The 26,282-nt window shown below is 38.5% G+C and overlaps 1 protein-coding gene across 7 annotated transcripts in view; it reads right to left on the bottom strand.

Moving 5' to 3' along the window:
• The window catches only part of CCDC191 (coiled-coil domain containing 191), a 104,713-nt gene that overhangs the window by 40,986 nt on the left and 37,445 nt on the right, over positions 1 to 26,282 (bottom strand). For 4 of the 7 annotated variants that reach the window (XR_014263036.1, XM_082460158.1, XM_082460159.1 and 1 more), the window contains exons 8-12: positions 17,770 to 17,960; positions 9,314 to 9,560; positions 5,586 to 5,655; positions 1,262 to 1,320; positions 611 to 1,056 (exon numbers count right to left, since the gene is read on the bottom strand). Coding sequence is in view for 6 of the 7 variants with exons in the window: in XM_082460158.1 (XP_082316284.1) it covers positions 611 to 1,056; positions 1,262 to 1,320; positions 5,586 to 5,655; positions 9,314 to 9,560; positions 17,770 to 17,960 (1,013 nt within the window). In the remaining variant the exon portion in view is untranslated. The remainder of the gene's footprint in view (positions 1 to 610; positions 1,057 to 1,261; positions 1,321 to 5,585; positions 5,656 to 9,313; positions 9,561 to 17,769; positions 17,961 to 26,282) is intronic. The other 3 variants (XM_082460160.1, XM_082460161.1, XM_082460162.1) reach the window with 1 other exon arrangement.

Here is a 26,282-nt window from a genome sequence, read left to right as displayed (position 1 = left end):
TCTACAATGTGAGTCAGGCGCTCTGATTCCCATCCCAGTGCTTCAAATCAATACATATCACCCACTTCTTATCCTACCATTTATCACACATACTGAGTATGTCACAAGCATGTCTAAAACCATCTTAAATAGCTTTTGAGACATTTGGACTCTAATTCTAGGCTCAAAGATGTTTACTTTTATCTCAAACAACTACAGACTTAAGCTAGGTAACTGGCCATAACCAAGGGCTGCTCCATTTGGACCTGATATTGTCTGACCTGGTTCTCAGCCCTAAACATAATCAGAAATCCAGAAATTGAGTTAGAGCAAGTAAGCATTTTTCTCTTTTACTGGTACAGTGACAGAGCTCCTCAGACAAAGGCAGCCACCATACAAATGCTAACTATGTAACGGGATCCTTATAGGCAGCCACTTGCCTTAAATACGTTTTGGTACCTGTCACATACCAATCACCATGCACGGGGCTTCTCTGCTTTGCGAGTGCACAGTAAAAGAAAAGGAGTAATTGTAGAGTCCGGATGCTGGGTAAAGTTCAGGAGCCTTTCGATCACAAAGTGAAAAACCCCAAATAAAGAGTCCAAAGAGCGTTCTGATACAGTGGACATACTTTGGAAGCACCTGGCAGGTTCTTTTTCGTTCATCTTCTCCGGGGTTTGACAGCAGGCAGCTCTGTGTGTTGGCATGCCCTGCTGCCCGCCGAGCCTCTGCCAGCCGCTGGCTTTCCCTCAGCTCCAGAATTGTTTTCTGCTGTTCCTGAAGTTTCTTCTTCTGCTTTTCAATCAGCTGTTGCTGGAAGATGTGGCGGTTATGGAAATGACCCATGCACATAGGTTCTGCTTTCTGGCTGCTGGTTCTGAGCTTCTCTTTGTTGCCAGGCTGTTGGGAGGGCTCAACATCTAGGGCCTTGTGCGGTTTAGTGTCAGATGTATCCAGAGGGACATTCTGGAGGGGAACCTGCAAGATGTCCTTTGTTGGTCTTCCTAGGTGGGGGCTGGGCACATAACCATTGCTCCCCGAGGGAGGCTTTTCCAACAAAGGGGGGACGGCAGCCACCTGAGAGAGAAGGAACGTGTGATAGCTCAGCTATTTAAAGGACTGTACTGGTGAGATCCAACTCTACCTGGTCAGCACTGTTCTGTTCAATGACACAACTGCCCTGCACCCCAGCCAGAGCTGCCCTGTGCTCCTGGCCTGGCTATCTCAGAAGCCACCAGCCTTAGCCCAGTGAGTCACTCTTAGAATGTGCCCTGCTGCTCACCACAGAAGCTGGTGGGAGAGTGGGTACAATCACACGAACCACTGCCATGGCCAGGATATCTGTAATCAGAAAAATGTGTTCTTAGAAATATCTAATTTGGATAGTTCGTTTGTGAATTAGGCATGATTACTCCAGATATATATTCCAGGAATTCAATCTGCACGAATTGACCCTGAATTTTGCAGGAAATTGAAAATATTGTGAAAAGTTGTGAACATTGTGAATATTGAGAAAAGTATATACTGTTTCTCAAGAATGTTTGAAAACAAAGGAATAACTTTACAAATCAATAATAGCTCTTTAATAATAACAATAGCTCTTTAATAACAGCTCTTTCAATGTCTCTCTTGCCACCAGTAAATTAATCACAGGGTATTTGTCTATTTCAGGATCAAGGCCTAGATTAAAGCATACAGCTTTTTTTTTTTTTTTTTTAATTTTTTTTTTAATTTATTATTTATTTATTATGTTTATTTTTGGCTGTGCTGGGTCCTCGTTTCTGTGCGAGGGCTTTCTCTAGTTGCGGCGAGCGGGGGCCACTCTTCATCGCGGTGCGCGGGCCTCTCACTGTCGCGGCCTCTCTCGTTGCGGAGCACAGGCTCCAGACGCGCAGGCTCAGCAGTTGTGGCTCACGGGCCCAGTTGCTCCGTGGCATGTGGGATCTTCCCAGACCAGGGCTCGAACCCGTGTCCCCTGCATTAGCAGGCAGATTCTCAACCACTGCGCCACCAGGGAAGCCCCAAGCATACAGCTTTAATCCAGCTATTCCCAAACAATTTATTTATGGGGAATATTTGCAAGCCCACAATCACTGGGCAAATATCTGCATTATATAAGAATAATGCTACCTAATAATATTTTGTATTAGCATATGGCTTAATAGTTTTCAAAGCTTTATCACATAAATCTCATTTAACAGACTGAGGTGTCATACTCAATTACAAATTCTATACAGATGGGAAAGAAGCAGAATTCTTAATCAGAAAAATTTATCCTGGCTAAAATAATGTCACAGTAAAATGTTTCTTCTAGAATAGTTTGATTCCATGGTCTAATCTCTGATCAGTTTTTGATTCTGTCACCTGCAGTGGTGTAAGGAGAAAAATACTGTGAACTATCTTATTATCTTAGAAGCTTCTAGCTCTAACAGGGCACCATATTTGGGAACTCAAAGATATTTTTCATAATGATGGAAATATTTTCCATAGACTCAGCCAAAGTGAAAGATGTGATATATGGAAACTCTGAAATGTTAAATATTTTAAAAAATAGCCTTCTATTTCAGAAATGTCAGTGGACATTTATTCATGAGAACACCTGCTTAAGCAATTTAGCGTCAAGCACGGTTTGTGTTTTAGGCCCTTTTAAACTTTGTGGTAATGACACATTATTAACCCAGCAAGACTGTCAAAGCCTTGAGTACAGCAACAAGATTTCTTTTGGATCATGGTAACTTTTTAAGGTGAAAATAAGAGAACGAAAGAAAATCTTAATGGTACAGATTGTACTTAATAGAACAGGACTGAACAGTCTGGCTCAATTAGAGAAAATCACCTATTAGCTAACTGATAATTTCAAAAAATTTCAAGGTATAAGATATGGGTTTGTGGTATATGCATTCCTGTGACTGTACAATTAATGAGCATCTAACTATAGATTTTATATTGTCATTTGTTCATGTTACACTATATACTCTGGACAAGATCAGAATTTATCTAGTAACCTATAGAGTCTATTATAGCCTTTTATTTTAATTTGCTCTATTTTCACAATTTTATCTTTTCTTGATAAAATCTTTTGTCTTGACTTCAGAGATCTGGAGACTTTTCTCTTGAGTCTAAATTATATATACATTTAGTAATTTTTCTGTTTTATGCAGGTAACAAAAGACTTTCTGCTGACTTTTTCCATTTGAAGATAACAGTGGAACTTTGTGAGGTAAAAGGTTCCACAGAGCTATTGAGTGGAACTGATAAGATTCTCTTCGGTCTCAATGGAAACAAGATTATCTAACTGACATAAAGGTACATAAATTGCCTAGGGGAAGGGACCAAATAAGCATCCTCATGATCCCCCTTTGCTGAGACACTAAGCTTAAATTAAAACCAGCCTACTTGCTGGCAGTAATAACAATAATCACAATAAAAAGCAAGGCTGGGAATCATCCAAGTGCTCAATTTAACTTCACACATTTGAGTTAAGTATTGATACTTAAAGGCATTACGTAGAAGGTGGCAGGGGAAGGGTTGGGGGAAGGATAGATTGGGAGTTTGAGACTGACACGAACACACTGCTATATTTAAACAGATAACCAACAAGGACCTACTGCATAGCACAGGGAACTCTGCTCAATATTTTGTAAGAACCTAAATGGGAAAAGAATTTGAAAAAGAATCAATACATGTATAAAACTGAATCACTTTGCTGTACACCTGAAACTAACACAACATTGTTAATAAATGATACTCCAATATAAAATAAAACTTAAGAAAAAAGAAAATGAGTTAAATAGGTTTCCCTACAGATTATTAATTATGTACTTAGAACACAGAATTTAAAATAAATGTACAATGTAAAAGAATGAAATTAGAACACTCCCTAACACCATACACAAAAATAAACTCAAAATGGATTAAAGACCTAAATGGAAGGCCAGACACTATAAAACTCTTAGAGGAAAACACAGGCAGAACACTCTATGACATAAATCACAGCAAGATCCTTTTTGACCCACCTCCTAGAGAAAGGGAAATAAAAACAAAAACAAACAAATGGGACCTAATGAAACTTAAAAGCTTTTGCACAGCAAAGGAAACCATAAACAAGGTGAAAAGACAACCCTCAGAATAGGTGAAAATATTTGCAAATGAAGCAACTGATAAAGGATTCATCTCCAAAATTCACAAGCAGCTCATGCAGTTCAATATCAAAAAAACAAACAACCCAATCCAAAAATAGGCAGAAGACCTAAATAGACATTTCTCCAAAGCAGATATACAGATTGCCAACAAACACATGAAAGGATGCTCAACATCAGTAATCATTAGAGAAATGCAGATCAAAACTACAATGAGGTATTACCTCACACCAGTCAGAATGGCCATCATCAAAAAATCTATAAGCAATAAGTGCTGGAGAGGGTGTGGAGAAAAGGGAACCCTCTTGCACTGTTGGTGGGAATGTAAATTGATACAGCCACTATGCAGAACAGTATGGAGGTTCCTTAAAAAACTAAAAATAGAACTACCATATGACCCAGCAATCCCACTACTGGGCATATACCCTGAGAAAACCATAATTCAAAAAGAGTCATGTACCACAATGTTCATTGCAGCTCTATTTACAATAGCCAGGACATGGAAGCAACCTAAGTGTCCATCGACAGATGAATGGATAAAGAAGATGTGGCACATATATACAATGGAATATTACTCAGCCATAAAAAGAAACAAAACTGAGTTATTTGTAATGAGGTGGATGGACATAGAGACTGCCATACAGAGTGAAGTAAGTCAGAAAGAGAAAAATAAATACCATATGCTAACACATATATATGGAATAAAAAAAAAAAAGTGGTTCTGAAGAACCTAGGGGCAGGACAGGAATAAAGACGCAGACGTAGAGAATGGACTTGAGGACACAGGGAGGGAGAAGGGTAAGCTGGGACAAAGTGAGAGAGTGGCATGGACTTATATATACTACCAAATGTAAAATAGATAGCTAGTGGGAAGCAACTGCATAGCACAGGGAGATCTGCTCTGTGCTTTGTGACCACCTAGAGGGGTGGGATAGGGAGGGTGGGAGGGAGATGCAAGAGGGAGGAGTTATGGGGTTATATGTATATGTATAGGTGATTCACTTTGTTATAAAGCAGAAACTAACACACCATTGTAAAGCAATTATACTCCAATAAAGATGTTAAAAAAATAAAAAAATAAAATAAATGTACAACTAGGAAAATTATTTGTATTCAAATATGACAGACAAATAATTAAAAACAAAACAAAACAAAACAAAACTTAACTATATATAGTACCAAACACCATAAATAAACCAAAAAGACAACTAAAAACAATGAAAAAAAACTGCAGAATATATAATAATAAAAGCATCAGTAGTCTTAAAAATATAAAGAGCTCCTATAAACAAGAAAAAGATATATATTCAAGGATAAAAATGGATAAAAGGCATCACTATTCATCTTTCTATACCCATTTTCAGATACATATATATATGTAAATGGTGAATATAAAAAAATGTTTAACCCCACTAGTAATAAAAAAATGCAAATGTTGAAGCAATAGTAACACAAAAAATATTTTACCTGTCAACTTGGCCAAAATGACAAATATGTTATCAGGCAGGAAAACAGGTACTTCTTTGATACAACCTTCCTGGAAGGGCAATTTGGTAAAAGTCTTTAAAATATGCATTCTATTTTTAGGTATTTATCCTAAGTAAAGCCTTATGGATGTATGCAAAGACTTAGCTACTTGTTCACTGAAGCTTTGTTTATAATAGTGGCAAACTAGAAACAACTTAAATGTCCAGCAACAAAGAAGGAGGTATACAGTCTAGCTTGTGGTTCATGATAGAATTTCATGCAGCCATTAAAAGAGATGGCACAGAATGACAGTCCTTAACCAGGAGTTATTCATCAGGTTCACCTGTGGAACTTTAAAAAAAGTATGGTGCCCCACACCAAATTCTGATTTAGTAGGTCTGATTCTGTGTTATACTCTCAGTTGGGAATTACTGTTGCAGAAGTAGATTTAGTGACACAGAAAATTCTCACTATATTGCAGAAATAACTTTACAAAAACAGATTACGTTATTATTAAGTAGAAAAATATATTCTCATCAAAGTGGGTATAGAGGGAACATATCTCACCATAATAAAAGCCATTTATGATATACCCATAGCCAATATAATACTCAATGGTGAAAAGCTGAAAGCCTTCCCAATAAATTCAGGAACAAGACAAGGATGCCCACTCTCACCACTTCTATTCAACACAGCATTGGAAGTCCAAGCCACAGCAATCAACAAGAAAGAGAAATAAAAGGTATCCAAATTGGAAGAGAAGAGGTAAAACTGTCACTATTTGCAGATGACATGATTCTCTATACAGAGAACCATAAAGACTCCACACAAAAACTATTAGAACTAACAAGTGAATTCAGTAAGGGGACTTCCCTGGAGGTCCAGTAGTTAAGACTCTGTGCTTCCACTGCAGGGGGCATGGGTTTGATCCCTGGTCGGGGAACTAAGATCCTGCATGCCATGCAGTACAGCCAAAAAAAAAAAAAAAAAAAAGGAATTCAGTAAGGTAGCAGGATACAAGATTAACATACATAAATCTGTTGCATTTGTTAATACTAACAATGAAATATCAGAAAGAGAAAGCAAAAAAGAAAATCCCATTTAAAATTACATCATATTAGCACAATACTGTAAATCAACTATACTTCAATAAATAAATAAATAAATAAAATAAAATTTGTGTCCAAAAAACCTAGGAATAAACTTAACCAAGGAAGTGAAAGACCTATACACTGAAAACTACAAAACACTGATAAAGGAAACTGAAGGTGATTCAAAGAAATGGAAAGATATCCCATGCTCTTCAATTGGAAGAATTCATATTATTAAAATGGCCATACTACCCAAAGCTATCTACAGATTAAATGCAACCCCTATCAAAATACTCATGACATTTTCCACAGAACTATAACAAATAATCCTAAAATTTATATGGAATCTCAAAAGACCCAGAATTGCCAAAGCAGTCCTGAAGAAAAAAAACAAAGCTGGAGGCATAACACTTCCAGACTTCAGACAATACTACAAAGCTACAGTAATCAAAACAGCATGGTATTGGCACAAAAACAGACATACAGATCAATGGAACAGAATAGAGAGCCCAGAAATAAACCCACACACCTACGGTCAATTAATCTATGACAAAAGAGGCAAGAATATACAATGGAGAAAAAAGTCTCTTCAGCAAGTGGTGTTGGGAAAGCTGAACAACCTCATGTAAATCCGTGAAATTAGAACACTCCTTCACACCATATATAAAAATAAACTCAAAATGGTTTAAAGACCTAAATATAAGACATGACATCATAAAACTCCTAGAAGAGAACACAGGCAAAACATTCTTAGACATAAATCATAGCAATATTATCTTAGATCAGGCTCCCAAAGCAAAAGAAATAAAAGCAAATATAAACCTAATCAAACTTAAAAGCTTTTGCACAGCAAAGGAAACCATCCACAAAATGAAAAGACAACCCACTGAATGGGAGAAAATATTTGCAAACAATGCAACTGACAAGGGGTTAAGATCCAAAATATACAACAATGCATACACCTCAATATCAAAAAAGCAAACAACCCAATAAACAAAATGGGCAGAAGACCTAAATAGACATTTTCCCAAAGAAGACATACAGATGGCCAACAGGCACATGAAAAGATGCTCAGCATCACTAATTATTAGAGAAATGCAAATCAAAACCACAATGAGGTATCACCTCACACTGGTCAGAGTGGCTATCATCAAAAAGTCCACAAATAATAAATGCTGGAGAGGGTGTGAAGAAAAGGGAATCCTTGTACACTGTCAGTGGGAATGTAAATTGGTGCATCCACTATGGAAAGCAGTACAGAGATTCCTTAAAAAAATAAAAATAGAGCTACCATATGGATCCAGCAATCCCACTTCTGGGCATACATCCAGAAAAAATGAAAACTCTAATTTGAAAAGATACATACACCTCAATGTTCATAGCAGTACCATTTACAATAGCCAAGACATGGAAACAACCCAAGTGCCTATCAACAGACGACTGATTTAAGAAGATGTGGTGTATATATATATATATATATATATATATATATATATATATATATATATATATATACAGTGGACTATTACTCAGCCATAAAAAATGAATGAAATACTGCCATTTGCAGCAACATGGATGGGCCTAGATAATATCATACTAACTGAAGTAAATCAAACAGAGAAAGACAAATATTATGTGATATCACTTATGTGTGGAATCTAAAAAATAATACAAATGAATGTATATACAAAACTGAAATAGAGTCACAGACATAGAAAACAGACTTATGGTTACCAAAGGGAAAAGGGAAGGGGGAGAGATAAATTAGGAGTATGGGATTAATGGATACAAATTACTGTATATAAAAAAGATAAGTAACAAGGATTTACTGTACAGCACAGGGAACTATATGCAATATCCTGTAATAACCTATAATGGAAAATAATCTGAAAAATATATATATATATAACTGAATCACTTGTGCTGTATACCTGAAACTAACACAATATTGGAAATCAACTGTATTTCAATTAAAAAAAAAGGAAGAAAAATACATGGCCTTCCTTTTCCTGTATTATGACAGATTAGATACCCTCAATGACTTGACTGAAGAAAATTTAAAAGCTAAATACAACATTAAAGAGAAAAATCTGCATATGCCTGAATAGAGAAAAGACAAGATGGCTATACTTCAACATGTTATTTATTGGTGGTTATCTCTAAATGATAGAATTAGCACCTATTTTTTTTTTCCTCTGTCATTTTCTCCTGCCAAATTGCTACAATTAATACATATGATTCTTCTTATTAGGAAAATAAAAACTTAAACATTCCCCTCTTATAAGTCACAAGCTCATTTAGAAAGGAAATGCCTGACAATTAAATAAGAGGTGTTCAAGAGTTGTAAACAATGCTTTATATATCTGTTCCTGAAAGAATCTTTCGCTTAGTTGTTTTAAATTCCCTGTCTATATCACGTCTCTACCAAGTTTCAACTATACCAGTTTGTATGTGATTATAAAAGAAGATTCAGTTCAAGAAAATCAACACTGACTGAAAGGTAAACTTTGTGCACTGTAGCAGCTCTCATCTTTTAGATAGCCCAGGCCAGGCAACCTGACAACAGCTAACATACCCCAGGCTATACAAGTATAAAGCTCAAAAGCAGGAAGACTAAGCAAAGGAAAAGCAACTTACCTCTCCATTTCTAGGTGTATCCTCCATGGCTGTTGCCTCCTCAGGTAGACTGATGCTTGATGACACGTTTGCACCGAGTTTCCCTAGTGATGCTGCCTTCAGCAGCTCATTCATTTTCTTCCTAGTTTCCTCCTTTGTAACAGCCAGCTCTCTCTTTTGGATCTCTGCACGATGCCAATGCTGCCATTCTGTAAAATGGTGTCGGAGGACTTGTTTCCGGTTATAGTCAGTGGCCAGTTGTTGTTTTCTAAGAAACAAAGCACTTCCATTAAAAAAAAGAAGCCATTTACTGCTTCTTGGTTGATAATATAAATGAAATACAAGTCCAAAGGAGTCCCAGAAATGCTCCATTTTAGCTCCAGCTTATTCTTTTATTTAAGCTCAAAGGAATCATTTTATAAAGCTCCCCAAGGCAAAGGGTCTGCTCACAGAAGTCACTGGCACCTCAAGGCATTGCTTCAGAAGAGTGACTGTTCTGTTCTATCACATCACAAAGGCATATTAAATTTTTTGATTACCATAAAATAGTTTCTGAGAGCTTTTGGAGGGGAAGGAGCAGAAAGAATAGGTATTCAGATAACTGCTTTTAAAAAATATGCATACATGAGGGAGATATTCAGCTATACTTGCAAATCTAAGGAAGACAAGAGGTTTGGGAGAAAGAGAAAGGAACGAAACTTAACAAGTGAATTGTCAATAATTAAGTGTAAGACTTATAAAAATCAACGTGAAATTATGAGGGTGGATCTTGTGAAAGAAGGACTTGGTCAGGGAAAGGATCTCTATAGAGGTCTCATTTACCAAAGCCATAAACTGAGTGAATGAAGAACTGCTCTGTGAAGACACTTGTTGAACATTAGAAACATGTGAAAGGCATACACAAGGCACTTGCTCTCAGAGAACTCACTCACAGTCTAGTAGGGGGTCTGGTTCACTCTCTTCCTAAGGAGGAGCTCCTTTTGATTCCTGGAAACTTCATGATGTTAGGGGACGAGACTGCGTGGAGTTGGGAACTGCCAGCTACATTCCTCTCCCAAACGGACTCTCCATTAGGAGACATGTTTGTGGTAGCCAGTTGAGAATTCAAGTGTAGAGATTTCTGAGATCAATCTATAAGTGGATGATTATTGTCTCTGAAGAAGTGAGCTGTAGAGCTTGGAACTTAGGTCGCAACCGGGGTCAGTTTCGAGGTTTAAGATCTAAGATTGTTTAGATACCTAAGTGATTTTATCTTGTAAAGATGACTGGAATAAGGTCTCTACAACACTATTTGCCTATCCATTTCTGTTAAACATACATAATGTTTAACCCTCCTCATGGACTTTTTGGGGTCATATCAAAAAAATCGTAACATTTTAAACCAATGAGTCAGAAGAACATTTCTACAGTTTAAATGCTTAAGTGACTTTTAAACCTTTTTTGACTGCCACCTAAAGAAAAAAGTGTCACACTATGACTTCAAAATAAGTTGATGTGTGTACGTGTGCATGAAACAAAAGTATATATAATTGAAACAAAGGTTCCACCAAACGATATTCACCCTTACTACCAGAGATGTACTCCAATGTTTCTTTTCCAAACTTTTCTATTTTTTAAAAAATATGCCTCATCTTGAGCCTGATTTTAGGACCCATTAATGAGTTAAAACCCTTAGTTTGAAATACTACTCTAGAGTCACAGAATTTAACATTATGTCGGAGAAGTTGGGTGAAACAACCAATTAGTGAGAGTAGTGTTGACTGAAATAAGAGAATTCAGGATAAATGCTAACAGCAATTCTGCCAAGAGCATATTTCATTATATATAATTGCTTCTTTCTAATGCAATGATAGATAATAAATACGACTGATGGTTTTTATAATAAAAATACAATATAGGTGGTAATAAACATCTATATATAATATTTTACTTTGATGGAAAAAAAGAAAGTATCTGAGACTGAATAACCTTGAAATAAAAATTTTAAAAGAAATAAGAATAATAAATCAGGTAGCAACGCAGGTAAGAACAAAGCTCCAAAAATATCAATGTCTAAATAGTGAAACAAACAAAACACCTGATGGCATTTTACTCAAGTAAGTGGAAATCATGTATTTCCACAGACTAGAAGACATATGTTGCTCTGTCTGATTAATGTAAAATTTGATTTACATCAATCTGCTTAGGAAGGAGGAGTGTGAAATTTACCTGATGAGTTAATTTCATGTTTTTACAGCATAAACAGCCAAAAGCCACACTGGAGTTCTGACTGTCAAGGAGAGGGTTATTTGGACAGTATGAAAAGGCAAAGAGAAAAATATTTCTGTAAATATAACAAAAAGAGTAAACAGTAAAAAAAAAAGGTGGGTTAAAAAATGCGTGTTAATTATTGTGTTTAGAGCCCTCTCTATCATGATCATGCAGGAGATTTGAAGATGTACTTCGGATATCTATGTTCATGGGAAGGGTAGGAACACAGAAGCTAGGGATCCAGAGACGAGACTGGTTCTACTCTTCCTCGCTTGCAGTTCACTTCAGCAGAGTGACAATACTGCAGATAAGTCCATTTCTATACTTTTTTTTTAAAGAATGGATGCACTTATAAAGTTATGTATTTTATTTATTTATTTTTGGCTGCGCTGGGTCTTCGTTGCTGCACGTGGGCTTTCTCTAATTGCCGCGAGCGGGGGCTGCTCTTCACTGCGGTGCGCAGGCTTCTTATTGCAGTGGCTTCTCCCGTTGCGGAGCACGGGTTCTAGGCACGCAGGCTTCAGTAGTTGTGGCACTCAGGTTCTAGGCACGTGGGCTTCAGTAGTTGCAGCACGCAGGCTCAGTAGTTGTGGCGCACGGGCTTAGCTGCTCTGTGACATGTGGGATCTTCCCGGATCAGGGCTCGAACCTGCATCCCCTGCACTGGCAGGCGGACTCCCAACCACTGCGCCACCAGGGAAGTCCCATTTCTATACTTTTTAAATGATGACACTAAAAACACAAATATTTCTGAAAGCGAAAAATCACTTAAATTTCTTGAAAGCTTAGTCAGATGTGATTTACCTGGGCATGCTAACCCAAAGAAATGGTTCCACGGTTCCCAGATAATCATAAAATGAAGGACAGAGTTTCTTTATGGAAAACATCCTATCACAATATGTTTCCAAGCTGAAATCAGGGAATTTCTGGCAAGGGTCTATAAACTGATCATTATAATTATACAACTGCATGCAGAGAAAGACTGTCTCTAAAGAACTAAGAATATAAGATATATAGGCTGAAATAGGAATTTAAATATGAACCAGGATGCTTAGAATCAATACCTCAAATGATACTTAGTTATTGACGCACATGCTAAAACACAGTAGTCAGAAGAACACCAACTAGGTATAGGACACTGGGCAAGCAGCTGAAAGTATCTAAATTCCTCCTCAAAGATGGTGTCACTCTAACGACAACAACAAGCCCTATACTGCCTATCCTACAGGATTTTGTTTTTAAAGATGTAATTAAATTTTAAAAAGAACCTGAAAATATAGAACAAATTCACATGTAAGGTAATAACACTATCTTCGGACAAGACTACTAGATATCTAAAAAGTGTCTTGAATTTTTTAAAGGGAAATGAGAAATGACAAATAAATAACCACATACTACTGATCTGAATTGAGTGCTGAAATCTGAACAGAACATAAAAATAGCAATGATGCAAACAGCTGCATTTGGGACGGGGGGGTTCAGCAGGAATAGGAATGCATACGTTAATGCATTCAGAAATGCACCAGGGAGCCCCCCAGGGAAAATGTGGAAGATAACACAGTTCTGTTTTAAAGGGTTTTAAAGTGAGCCAGTCAATGCAAGTCTGGTCCTCCTGCCTCTCTGGCAGATACCAGGAGCTTTATCAGCTTCAGATGCCATGCAATTTCTAGCCTCTCAACTGGATACCCAGGTGGGCACGGAGGGAAGGGCAATGGACCATGACTAACAGAGGTGCTCCATAAATGACTGCCCTAAAGCACGCTGAAATCAGCAGTGCTGGGAATGGGGAATATCCGACAGTTTCTTTTCAATTCAGTCTCCCCACCCCTAGGCTAGCCTGGCGGGTTCACCCCAGCCTGTTCCCACACAAGCTGCATATGTACTGGTTTACCAGTTTTCCCCTAAACTGAAAAGTGCTGTCTTCTACTTAGCCACGATCTGTCTCTCTCAGAAGATGGGACCAAAGAGTTTCTATTTTTAAAAAGCTGCTTGGGGGATTGTAACGCATGATAGCCAAGTCTATGTCACTCCTAAGTTTTTATATTATTGTGCCTTCTGTTGCAATTATTTTTAGTATCTGGGTAAATCTTTAACTTCTTCACTTAGATTGAAAACTCCTAGAAGGCAGGAGTACCCCTGTTGGTTCTTAAGAAAGAGTCTAGGGACTTCCCTGGCAGTCCAGTGGTTAAGACTCCACACTCCCAATGCAGGGGGCCCGGGTTCAATCCCTGGTCGGGGAACTAAGATCCCGCATGCCTCATGGCACGGCCAAAAAAAAAGTCTAGTACACAGTAAGCATCAGTAAAGCTGACTCACTCAATATATGCTATCAAACAGAATAAATGAATGAGTGAATGAATGAATGCCATGGTTTGAGGGATGTCATAGGGCCAGTTTTTCTACTGGCCTGCCACTGTACCCTCAAATCCACATCACTTACATTTTGGGCACTGTTTCCAGACAATGCCTATTAAAGTATAAGTTTTCTGGGAGGGATAACATCAGTTGAGGAGTACAGAGACAGAGCATGAGGGGATAGAGGGACACAGGGAAGAGATAAAAGCCTGTTCCAGGACAGGCCCAAAGTATTTGGTACTGAGTACCAAGGCTCAGGAAGGGTGGGTAGAGGATGTTGAAACAAGCCCTGCTTCTTCCCAATTTGTCTAGGGCTGGCTGTAAATTGAGAGAAGGGAGAGAGGAGGAATGAAAGATCTGGAGCCAACTTTCAAAAGTGAATATGCTAAAGAATTAAAAAATACAGTTCAAATTCCCATACCACCATGTCCAAGGGTCTAACTTAGCGTGTGTACCAGAATTTTGTTGTATTGCCTGAGTGACTGAATCCTTAGTTAGAGTTTGGGAATATTTGTTAATGTTGCAATTGTATTACAATATTGTATTGAAATTTTATAACACCATTACCATAACTACTTTTAAAAGGAAAGAGATGGACAAAAATTCCTATTAGGGAAAGCAAGGTACATTTTTTAGAAGAAATACATGGATGACCTTGGAGTGGAGTGAGACTCTGAGCACAGGTTCAGTAAGAAAATATGGTGGCTGGACTTCCCTGATGGCGCAGTGGTTAAGAATCCGCCTGCTAATGCAGGGGACACGGGTTCAAGCCCTGGTCTGGGAAGATACCACATGCCGCGGAGCAACGAAGCCTGTGCGCCACAACTACTGAGCCTGCGCTCTAGAGCCCGTGAGTCACAACTACTGAAGCCCACGTGCCTAGAGCCGGTGCTCTGCAACAAGAGAAGCCACTGCAATGAGAAGCCTGCACACTGCAATGAAGAGTAGCCCCTGCTCACCGCAACTAGAGAGAGAGCCCGTGCGCAGCAACAAAGACTCAACGCAGCCAAAAATAAATAAATAAATAAATTTATAAAAAAGAAAATATGGTGGCTAAATCATGAATGAGAAAAAGAGAGGGATCTGTTGTTGCTCCAGAGAGAAAGTGGGAAGAACAAAAAGGAAAGAAGGCAAAGAAAGAAGCCCAAAAAGCTGGGCCCTGCATGGCCAGTAAGAGGAAAGCCCAAGTGGCAAAAACAAATGTGGATTCAAGAGCTGGAGGCTAAGGACACAGCTGACATCTGAGAAACAGACACAGCAAATGATTTCCATGTCCAGGTGGATGGGCCAAAGAACCACCTATGCCTTGTCAATCTGGTAAGAGTTTAGTTGCTACAATGAGTAACCCATTTACAATGAATGCGCTCTATCCCTCAATCTCACTATTTAGAAAAAAGTGCTTGAAAATATTCTGGAGTTAAATTGCAGGACAGGAAGCAACTGAGCTCTTCATTCATCCACTAACTCACCTATTATTCAACAATTATGTATTTGGTGTCCACAGAGGAACTGGGAGAGACTCCGATGAGCACGGTAAAGAGGGTCCTGGCTCTCCTGAAACCCCCAATCCCACTGACATTTCTTGGTTTCTGCTTGTATTGATAGTAGCTACCTTTGAGCTTTTTTTCTCCACCTCTATTATCCCAGCCTTCTTTGAACAAAATCACCTAACAATTTCCTAAAACAATCTCTAGAACAAAGAACAACATGCAGAGAGCCCGGGATCTGTGGGAAAGCAGCATGAAGGACAGTTTGTATCTAACAGGTCCTTTCTTATATGTTTCTAGCATGACTTGTTATTTGTTAATTATTGCTCTTGTTTTACATCTACAATCATCTGAAGTCAACTGCAATATAACTGAAAAACATGACTGTCTTAGGGAGCCATCACCTAGGTGCTATTTAACTAGGAGCAGCATGTTATAGGAAAAAGCATCTGACTCAGCATCGAAAGGACCAGGCTCTAGTCCTGGACTGGCTACTCGTAACTTTATGACTTGAGACACTTGTTTATCCTTTTTGTGCCTTACTTTTATCATCTGTAAAATGAGGGGCTGGATCAGATGCTCCTTGAGGTGCTTTCCTACTCTAAGAATTTTTTGCTCTAAAGTTTTATAGTAAAAAAAATTATTATAAGTTAAATATTTTCTAACTCTGACAGTTAAAAAAATGTAGCACCCATTCTGAACATTTAAAAATAGACACTTGAAAATAATTCACAGATATGAGACAAGAAGTTCTAAGAGGATCTTTAAAAAAAATTGGCACATAATGCTATTATGAAATCCCCATTTAGTGCTTTTATATTTAAATAGTTTAATTGGAATGGAATCTCAAGTTCTTCAGATTTTTCTTCTACAAGTTTCTTCTGGCATGTAAATTTCACAGACCACTTTTACCTTTAACATCTTAGTTGCCACTCCCTCTCTGCCCTCACTCATGATGCTTCCCCTTTCCAACACCTCCAATTTCTCTTCTTTATCCAACAAATCCAGCTTTGAGTAAGTTATCATCCCAATTCCTTAGATCAATCACTAGGTCCTGAAAATTTAGACATAAATTGTGAAAGAGCTTCCCCCCCCCCCCACCACTGAAGATTTTCCCCAGCATACTGTAGGAAAGGAAAATTGTCTAGGTCACCCTCCTGCTTAAAAACCTTCAGGAATTCACCTTTATTTACCTAAGAACGCCGAAACTCCTTGCCCTAGCATTTAAGGCCTTCCACAAGTTGATGAACTTGACAACCACATGCTTGATGATTGCCAGCCACACGTAATGTCATTACTTCATCTCCCGTTTTCTACCTAGGAACATCCTACTTACTGTTCAGAGCCCAGCAAGACCCATCTTCCTGATAAAGCCTTTCCGGACACTCTGTAGGAGCCTCCCCAGTTACTTCCCTCTACTAAGTTCTCAGCAGCAGAAGGAGATGCATTACAAAGTTTATAATGTTAATCCATACCTGTACTGTTTCTAGATCTCGTTTTCCCCACAAAACTGAGTTCTTTGAGGACAAGGGGCCATGTGTCAGGCTCCTAAGTATTCTCCCCAGGGCCTGATGCTGTCACAGGGATGCACAACTCCAGGGGGCGCCATTCCCTTCTACATGACGATGCTTTCATATACCATTCATCCAATTGTTCACCCAGAAGGAATAACAGAGTTGCTGGTAGAAAAGTGATTAAACGTAAGACCATGAACGGCTCCCTCCAGCTCCCCCAACCAATAAACAAATGGCTCCTTCTACATCTATGATTTCGGTTCAAGAATGCAAAGTTGACCTTGGAAATGAAAAGAAGAAAATGTATCTGATTTTAGGATGATGGAACAAAGAAAGTTTTATTTGAAGGCAAATTCTGTGTCATTCACAAGCCTAAGAGGGAGCTGATATAAAGGTGTCAAAAACCTCTAAAGAAGGTGTGGGGGAAGGGAGGAATCACCCTTGCCAGGTCTGCCTTCCCAGATGAATGTTCCCTGTCTCCCTAATTAACATTCCACGTGCAGACAGTGATTTCTCTCAATGAGAATTACTACCGCATAAGCCAAATTCTGTCTCCTAAATTGTAAGATGGTCCAGGGTGCAATGATACTACATCAAAGGATAAGGGAAAAAGCATAATACTTGCTTCCTTTAAAAAAGGAAAGCATGTACATTGGTATATTTTAATCAAAAACTGTTTTTCGCTTATAATTTTCCATTACAATTTTCTAGTTTGGGATGTAACAGAGAAAAACAGTGATTATCATATATTATAAGTAGATGAGATGATTCCAGTGAACAGCATTTTTAGCGCTTATTTCTGGATTCTTCAGGAGGAAAGATGTCCTACATAAACATACTAGAAGGATTTTCATGGCATAAGTAATAGTACCTGTTTTCTTCCCTAAGGTCATTTTCCATGGCTTGAGTCTCCCGCCCCAACTTCTGGGATCTTGTGTAGTCTCTCCAGGCCCGCAGGACCTTCAGTTGCAACTTCCAGTCAGACAGGGTCCCAGCTTTCCCCAGCTTAATCCTATGATCAAGAATCAGCTTGTGCCAGGCAGAGAAATACCGTTTTTGACACTGCAATGGAAACATTGGAAAATCAGCACTAGGGTTTCTAATATCTACTAGTGAGAACCCTCTCCTCAGATATCCCCCTCACACTTTTTCTGACAAATCTAGGAACTGTTGTCTTGATGGAAGGGGAACAGACAATTGCTTTATGCTCAAATGACAAGAAATATTCAAGTCATGCAACAAAGGCACTATCAGCCTCATGGCAAACTAAAACATTTAATTCTCATTGTAAGGCACCAGTGCTATGCAGAGCTGGAGTAACTGTCACAACTAAACTCTAAGTTAAGGGGCTTGTTAGAGAGGGTTGAAAGGCCTGCTTCCAACAGATCTCCCCTGCCAGGCTGTCTTGGAGTTTAAAATACCATTAACCATTATCACCACTGATGTCCTGCACAAATGAACATGGGAGATCCCATAGGATGGAATGGGGTCTCTGGTCCCTGGGAACAAGATGACTAAAAACAGCTTCAGCTGGGCTACCACTGACCACGTCAGGGCTTTGGTGAACACTCCTAGAGAAGCTAGATACGCGGGCTGCTTGCGTTCTTCCACTATATGTATCTGACAACAAATCAGACAAGGTCTACTGACCCTAAGCATGTCCCCAGAGAAGTACTTACGGTCCTAGGCTAAGAAAATCTCTGCGATCTAGGCCTTGCCTACCTCTTCTACCTTCACAGCAAACTTTGTGCACCTACTATATCAAATTACTTTCAGCTCTTGGCCTTATACCAGCCACACTGTTCCGTGCTTTTCTATCTATGGTCATAGTAATTTCTCTGTCCTTTTCTGCCCTCTCTCTGCCTATTTCAAGAGTCACCTCTCTCAGGAAGCCCTCCTAATACCAATCACTTTCCCCACGTGTAAGTGCCCTGCCACTGTGTTCCCAGAGCAACCTATGCTTTCTTCAGTCAAAATGGTCATCATACTGTGTTATAATCACCTGTTTACCAGTTTCCACAAGACTGTGAGCCTCCAGAAGGAGGGACTGGCAGATCTGAGAGTGTACCACGTGTGAAGAGCACTAAAACAGAAAGTAACCTCATAGGAAGTGACTCTGGGAGGTACAGGAGATGCCTGCTGACCAGCTTCGAGAACTTGGTAGCCATATCAGGGTCAGCCCTATTTATTGCTTCTTTCTCTTTAAAAATACTTGTCTTTCACTATTTCAACATTAGGTAAGCTGTGTTTGAATTTGGGAATTCTGAATAAAGTTGTTTAAGATATAATCTCTATTTTTGAGAGGTTACAGGGAGAGAGAATATATAAATTAAAAGACCAATAACATGAGAGAGCACAGGCTAGACTTCTTAGAAATAGCCCATTTGGCCTGAAATATTTTCTACAAAAGAAACCAATTATATTCCCATTTAGACAAACTACAAAATCTTCTTTACTATAATTTTCCATTGGGAGAAACCATGGCAGTCTTTAAAAAGCCCTTGTTCCCTTTCCATTATGTCAAATGAGGGCACGTTTCCTAGACCTTCGCCTTAGATTCTGTGGAAGGAAAGGAGGGAAGGAGGGAGAAAGCAGGAGAACAGGGAGGAAGGGAGGAATGGATGAAGGGAAATTTGCTGAATATAAGATATGCCTTCAGTCATAACAAGGAAAAGACACACAGCTGCCTGGTGGAGAGGGTATGCTTTTTGCATTATTATTTGCTTATCTATCCCGCAAAATACAGCATGGAAAAAAAGAAAACAGTGTTAACTTGTGCACCATAGTCAAAAGAAAATATATCTATTTACCAGATTCATTTAAGAGATTCTTCTTAAAAGACTTGATGAAATAGTCTATGTATGGGTAGTTATCTCTAATTTTAACTCCTGGAATATTTCTAATGATGAAATAGTACAAACATAATCCACCTTGACAATAGTAGCGCTATTAACAGTGTCCTTCTTGGATTTCCACATTTTTTTTCTCTAGTCCAAAGCATTTCACATGTACTATTTTACTGACTCATAGACCATCATTACAAAATAGAGAGGCTGCAGATATGATTATGATTTACCTTACCAAGCCAAACTTCAAATAGAGAACAGATAATGACTATATTCACAAAGCAAAGAGTTAGTGGTATACCTAAGGCTAAATCCGAAACGTTCAGGCAGCCTGATGACCCTAATCTACTAGGCAAAAAGTCTCTTTTGAAGAGGAAGAACAAATTACTTGCTTTTTTCTGAAAGAGAAAGAGCTTGATACACAACTTACTACAGTAGAAAAGCACTGCTGGAAAATATCTGAATTTAAGAGGGGGAAAATTTGAGTCTGTAAATGCCATAGTCAATATATTTCTTTAAAAATACTTAAGTGTAGACTGTGAGAGCAAAATGATCGGTTTTGAAGGTCTATAATTCAGTTTCACTACACAGAAGTTAATAGCAGCAAAGTGACACACTCATACAGTAACTGCTTTCTTGAAATCAACTTGCCATTGGTTTTTTTTTTCCTGCCTACTCAAAAGAGCAATCCCATTTAAATTAAATTAAAAAAATAAAAGTATGAATCAAGAATAGCCACTCAGTTATTCTTGATTCACAGCAAACATTATTTAGGCAAACAGGAGTTCCATAAATGTGCTTGGAGGAAAATACTTGGGAAAGGAAAACATTCTCGGTCCTGTCTTCTCTGGGAGAAGATGCTAGCACTCCACTCCTACTTAGAAGGGACAAGAAGTGGCATAGTTCACAGTCACCATCTATTCACGTTTCCTATTACCCTCCCCCAAGTGGCGTCCCTGCAGCGCTCAGGCCTGCTTTTCCTCTTCAGGTCTACACTCGCACTACAGCAGTGCTCTATCCCTTTGCTCTTTGAAACAAGAACTATTATTTAAAACCACAGCTGGTCAGAAGAGGAATACCTTCTGCTTAAGCCAGAGAACTTGATGTTTGAACTAGATGGACAACTCGTCTGACCTCCCTCCGTTTCTTACCTAGTTCACTTATTTCTGCACCATGTTTTTATTTCTGATAGATTCTCAAATATAGTCATGCGTTCTTTTACTAATTTCTACCATCTCTTTATTATAGTTGTGGTCATAATTAAGGCTTGTTACAGGTAAGTAAAATACTGAAAATCACTGTAGGAAGAACTGCTCCTAAGTACATATCTACAATAATTTTTAAGATAAAATACTACAAAGTGAAATTTAGAAAGTTTTTAAGTGAAATGCTTTTCTCCTTTCAAAATCAAAATCTTCCACGGGACATCATTTGGTCATTAAGGATTCCACTCAAGAGAAGAAATGACAGCTCACCCTGCCAAATTTATTACCTGCACTGGAGTTACCCTCGTTTTGTTGGCAAGAAAAGCTCTTCCCTGAAGTGTAATCACACTGCTGTCACTGGGAATGATTGACGTTAGGTGGAACAGCAATTTGCTATCTAATCTTCATTGTAATTCTAACCCTGTCACTAGAGATGCTTGTTCTGATTAATGGAGTGGGTAACTCATCAAAATTCCTCAGCTATTTCCCTTTTGTCACAAAGCTCAGTGATAATTGCATCAAAATTCTCAGTCATGGAAAAATAAACAATGAATTGTAAAGAGGACAAAAATGTCAACAGGTTTACAATTTATTTTTGCCGAATGGAACTAACTGTGGTGCAACTGGTGGTCAAGGGGAGCCGGACAAGGACTAAAGGTTAGAGATAAAGGACCCAGCTGACTCCTGGCTGGTCCCAGACCCAAAGGAAGAGAGAGATGCTCTAATACTACCCAAGAAAGCGGTCCTCCACTCCTTTTTTCCTTTTTGAGGGCCACTATAGCTAGGCAGAAGACCCCACAGATGCTAAGAAGTATTTGATGGGTGGAGAGGAGGATCTTGTTTACGACAAAATGAAGCCCCTGGGAAGAAGCAGCACTGAAAATCAGTCCCCTATATCCCATCCTATCCCTGATTTTCATAATTTTGCCCCAAAGAAAAGAGAGGAAATCACTGTGTCCCCTACCGCCAACCATATACACTCCTATAACTATTATACATAAATACCTCAGGGAAAATACATTCAGTTTTCAGCACACTGTGCTAAGACCTGGACTTGCTGTTGGGTTCCATGGAAAAGCCTAAACTCTGACAACCAACTGCAATGTGAAATGGTAACACACTGGCTACAGACAAAAAGCTGCTTTTGTTATATACCGGAAGCTGTGATGCTCATTTTACTTCTGTATTTAATTTTTTCCCCTTCATTTTTTAAACTCAAAAAAAAACCCCTCACTCTATTACAGAAATTTCACAAACATACCCAAAAGTAGAATAGAAGAATAAATCCCTCACTCAGCTTCAAAAATTACCAGCATTATGCTGATTTTGTTTCATTTCTCTTCCACTCACTTTTCTTTCCTGGAGTGTTTAAAAATAAATTCCAGACATCAGACATTGTATCATTTCACCCATAAATGCATTGATATGTATTATTAACAAAAGGGCATTTTGTAAATTCTTCTTAATTCTGCTAAGAAGTTTCAATCAATAATATTGCTGTATTTATCTAATTCTGTTTCACTGCAGAAGTAGCAGAATTTCAGAAAGCAACTGCTTAGTCTCATCATATTAAATTCTTAACCAAAAAAATGCTCTGGGATCTTTTAAAGAAGAATGACCACAATACAGCCTATAACCTGACTAGGATAGGGCTCCTTTCCCAACAAAGCCTGAACCAATTTTCATGACCTCATGTCTTTAGGGAAGGCAGGATTACTGCTCCTCATCAGCTGCTCTTTCATCTTTCTTTCCCTTCTAGACCTTCTTCCTCCTTCTACAATCTCCACTCCCTGCCCATTCTCCCCACTCCCAGCATGCCCCACAAACATACACTATGCCAAAAGTACAGCTGACTTCAGAATATATTAGACAAATGCTGGATTCACCTCTAGGGGCCTCTGACAGTAAGACGATGATGTGATGTCATTTGTTCCTCACCCATATGGTTCTTAAGATCTTTATAAATATTCACCTGAAATTTCTAGTGTTTAGGGGAAAAGATACTCTACTCTGCATAATTTTAGAGAATGGGCTTCATTTATGCCAAAGGCCCTTTTCTTAACTTTTTAAAAGCAGAATTTAATCAGTACTTTTTTCAAAAGACAAAAAAGAAAATCAGATACTTTTGAATTAGAACCTCTGGGATCAAAATGGTATTTTGAAAAGCAAAACACTCTTGCAATGTTTTGGTAAACTGGCTCTCACTGTCCCTTCTGTGAGAATGGGACACCCGGGTTACTCACAGGGTGAGAGTAAGGAAGAGTACAATAACAAACTAAACAACCTCCTTACCAACACCAACAAAATTTTATTTGGAAATTTTCCAAAGAGTGGCTGTATGAAGTTATATATAATAATGCTTCAAAGCCCTCCTAAAATGCACAGCACACAATGTCCTTGGCGATACGTTTAGACGGCAGAGTTACAAGAATCCCAATATTCTTCGTGTGTGTGCCCAACACTTCTCTTACTCTGCAGTTTTATTTGCAAAGAGGTTTTTCCTTCATTTCCTTCCCCAAACATAAGACAACATTGCTGAGACGATAGCAGCAACTGCTATGCTCAGAAATGGTTGTGTTTCAGTGCTATGTAGGCAGTCCTGCTAAAACTAAGATTTGGGGGAAGGAATCATGCTGTATAAATGAGGTTCTTAACTACAGTTTTCAACACCTTGAAAGAAAGAAAAAAAAAAAATGCAGGCTTCTCTTCCATGGATTCCCACATTCCCTCAGTCTAGTTCGGGGCAGCCTCTTGGAAGGCACTACGCCACAAGCATAACATCAACAATGCCTCCTTTGGGTCATTATTATCTTATCCTCTAACAGAGATACGTAAACAAGCAAATCAAAACCTTCCCCCCCTAGAATTAAGATTTAGTTAGTGTCAACGCATCTTTCTTTGTTTTCTTCAACTTTTACAAGCAGGAAAGAACATAGATTTTTTTATCTGAAGAAAACATAAAATGTATTTCAGAATAGGGTGAGAATTAAGAAGGCCACTTTCCAAACAGTAGAAGAATTTCATACTTAATCCCTTGCTGTTTCTGCTAATTAGCACTAACATGTGGATTGCTGAATCTCCCCGAGAGATTTCACTGCAAGATCAAAGAGAAAGTAGGATAGGATGGAAGTAGAAAGTTTCTATATAAAAATAAGTGTTTTTGACAAAATAAGGAGACCTGGCAATGAAATGAGTGGGAAAGAGGCATGAACAGTGCTACACCTGAACTTGTGTTTTGGTAAGAGAGCCTGCTCTGTTTCTCTCAGAAAGTCTCCTATTAAATAATGTGGCCCACGCATAGCACAGGGAGATCAGCTTGGTGCTTTGTGACCACCTAGAGGGGTGGGACAGGGAGGGTGGGAGGGAGGGAGATGCAAGAGGGAGGAGATATGGGGACGTATGTATATGTATAACTGATTCACTTTGTTATTAAAGCAGAAACTAACACACCATTGTAAAGCAATTATACTCCAATAAAGATGTTTAAAAATAAATAAATAAATAAATTTCTGACCCACAAAAAAAAATAAAAATAAAAAATAATGTGGTCCAAATGTGATGTTAAGAAATTGTTTGGCGGAACAAACCCAGAGTCAAAGCACAAAGAATACAGGACCTAAAAGGGCCTGAACTAGAGCAACCCTTAGAAACAGATTCTTTGAAGTCTCCCTGCGAATTATATAGCTTGCTGTTGGGTTTGTGCCAGTGAACCATTCTGAGGGTGCTGACAAGAGTTTCCTGCTATCTAACCGCTCACTGCAAGCCAGGTAGGCATTTTCCCGCTTTTTATTCTGTGGTCATATTTAGGCTGCTGAGTATCCAAGTTTCATCACCCAAGGGCAGCTTCAGGCTCCTTCAGGGCCAGGCTAGGAATGTAGACTGGGACCAAGATAATGAGCCCAGAGGGCCTGCTACTCTGGCAGTGTTTACCAGAGGACATCCTGTCTCCAGCCAAGTCTACGTAAAAGCCTGAGGAGTAAGCGGTGGTAAGCGGATTTCCCCCTGTGTCTCAGTTATACCCACATACACTGGGGAAATCTCAATTAGAGGTTCACTAACAATAATACACATGAATAACATAATCACATGGAAGGGGAAGGGGAAGAAAAGAACCAGCCTAAGTAACTGTGGAAAACAATTTTGGCTGAGTAAGGCTGAAAACAAAAATAACTGTACAAATATTACACTGTAGCCAGTAAATTTGTTTCCACAGCAGTATAGGTTACCAATTCTGAAACTACTTTTATAGTATACTAGGACTAAACAAATAAGTAAATATAATTTAAATAATAAGCTCCAGGTATAAACAAGCAAGGGGGAAAGGCTACACTAAAACCTGTGGTGCTAGATTAGGGTTGAAGTTATCATTATGAACTCACAATTATTTTAATATATATACAGATAGATAAAGAAATAAGTGACAATTAAGGAAAAGGGAGGAGAGCATGACCCCTGTGTTGCTGCACTGGAATTGGATGTATCAGTATGAATTAATGGATTTTAATGTGTACACAAATAGATAGACACAGAAACAAGTATAATGTGTGTGTATGTGTAGTTAGTATATGTACAACTATTTCCCAGCTCTGTCTGCTGAGAGGGCCCAGAAAACATTATCACCCAGTAGCAGTGAGCACAGCTAGTACCCAGATCTTGGTTTCCAAATATTATTCTCCAACAAATGGAACCAGGGTTCCATGTATTGATAGAAGTGGTTGATTCCAGAGCTAGGGCAGGGAAAGTATAAGATGAGCCTGGAACATCTTGTGGTGCCAGAGAAATAAAGGATTTTTTCTAAAAAGGATTTTGAAAGGGCAAAAGAGTCAACCTGAAAATTTTCCCAGTGGCCAAGGTTAGAAAAATTTGAGAAACAAAGTAAAAATAATACTAGAATATAATACATAGGATAAAGTAAATATCCACAAGTCCATACTGATACAAACAAACAACTGAATAAATGAATAAATAAATAAATGGGGGAGAAGGGACAGTTTTTCCTTCTAGAAGAATTTAAACGAATACATGGAGACAAGAAGGGAAATACAAAATCATCGTTAGACAAATACCATGTTAGTTATTGTTACAGGCAAGACCCATCAATGAATACTAAAATTAATAGGTGAAAGTTTAAGGATAAACAGAATATTTGCATAGTTTTACAATATTTCCTCTAAGACATTTATGAATTACAAAGGGAAAAATAGTAACTTTACAGTGGAGAAACCCAGCAGACACAATCTTAAGTGATCAAAGTTAACATCAACAGTAATAAGACATATTAACATTATGTGGAATTCCCTGGCAGTCCACTGGTTAGGACTCCGCGCTCTCAC

This window comes from Balaenoptera physalus (genome assembly GCF_965194825.1).
Source record: "Balaenoptera physalus genome assembly, chromosome: 4".
Classification (NCBI taxonomy): Eukaryota; Metazoa; Chordata; class Mammalia; order Artiodactyla; family Balaenopteridae; genus Balaenoptera; species Balaenoptera physalus.
The sequence above is the reverse complement of the archived record's forward strand: the minus strand, read 5'-3'. Positions and strand labels throughout refer to the sequence as shown.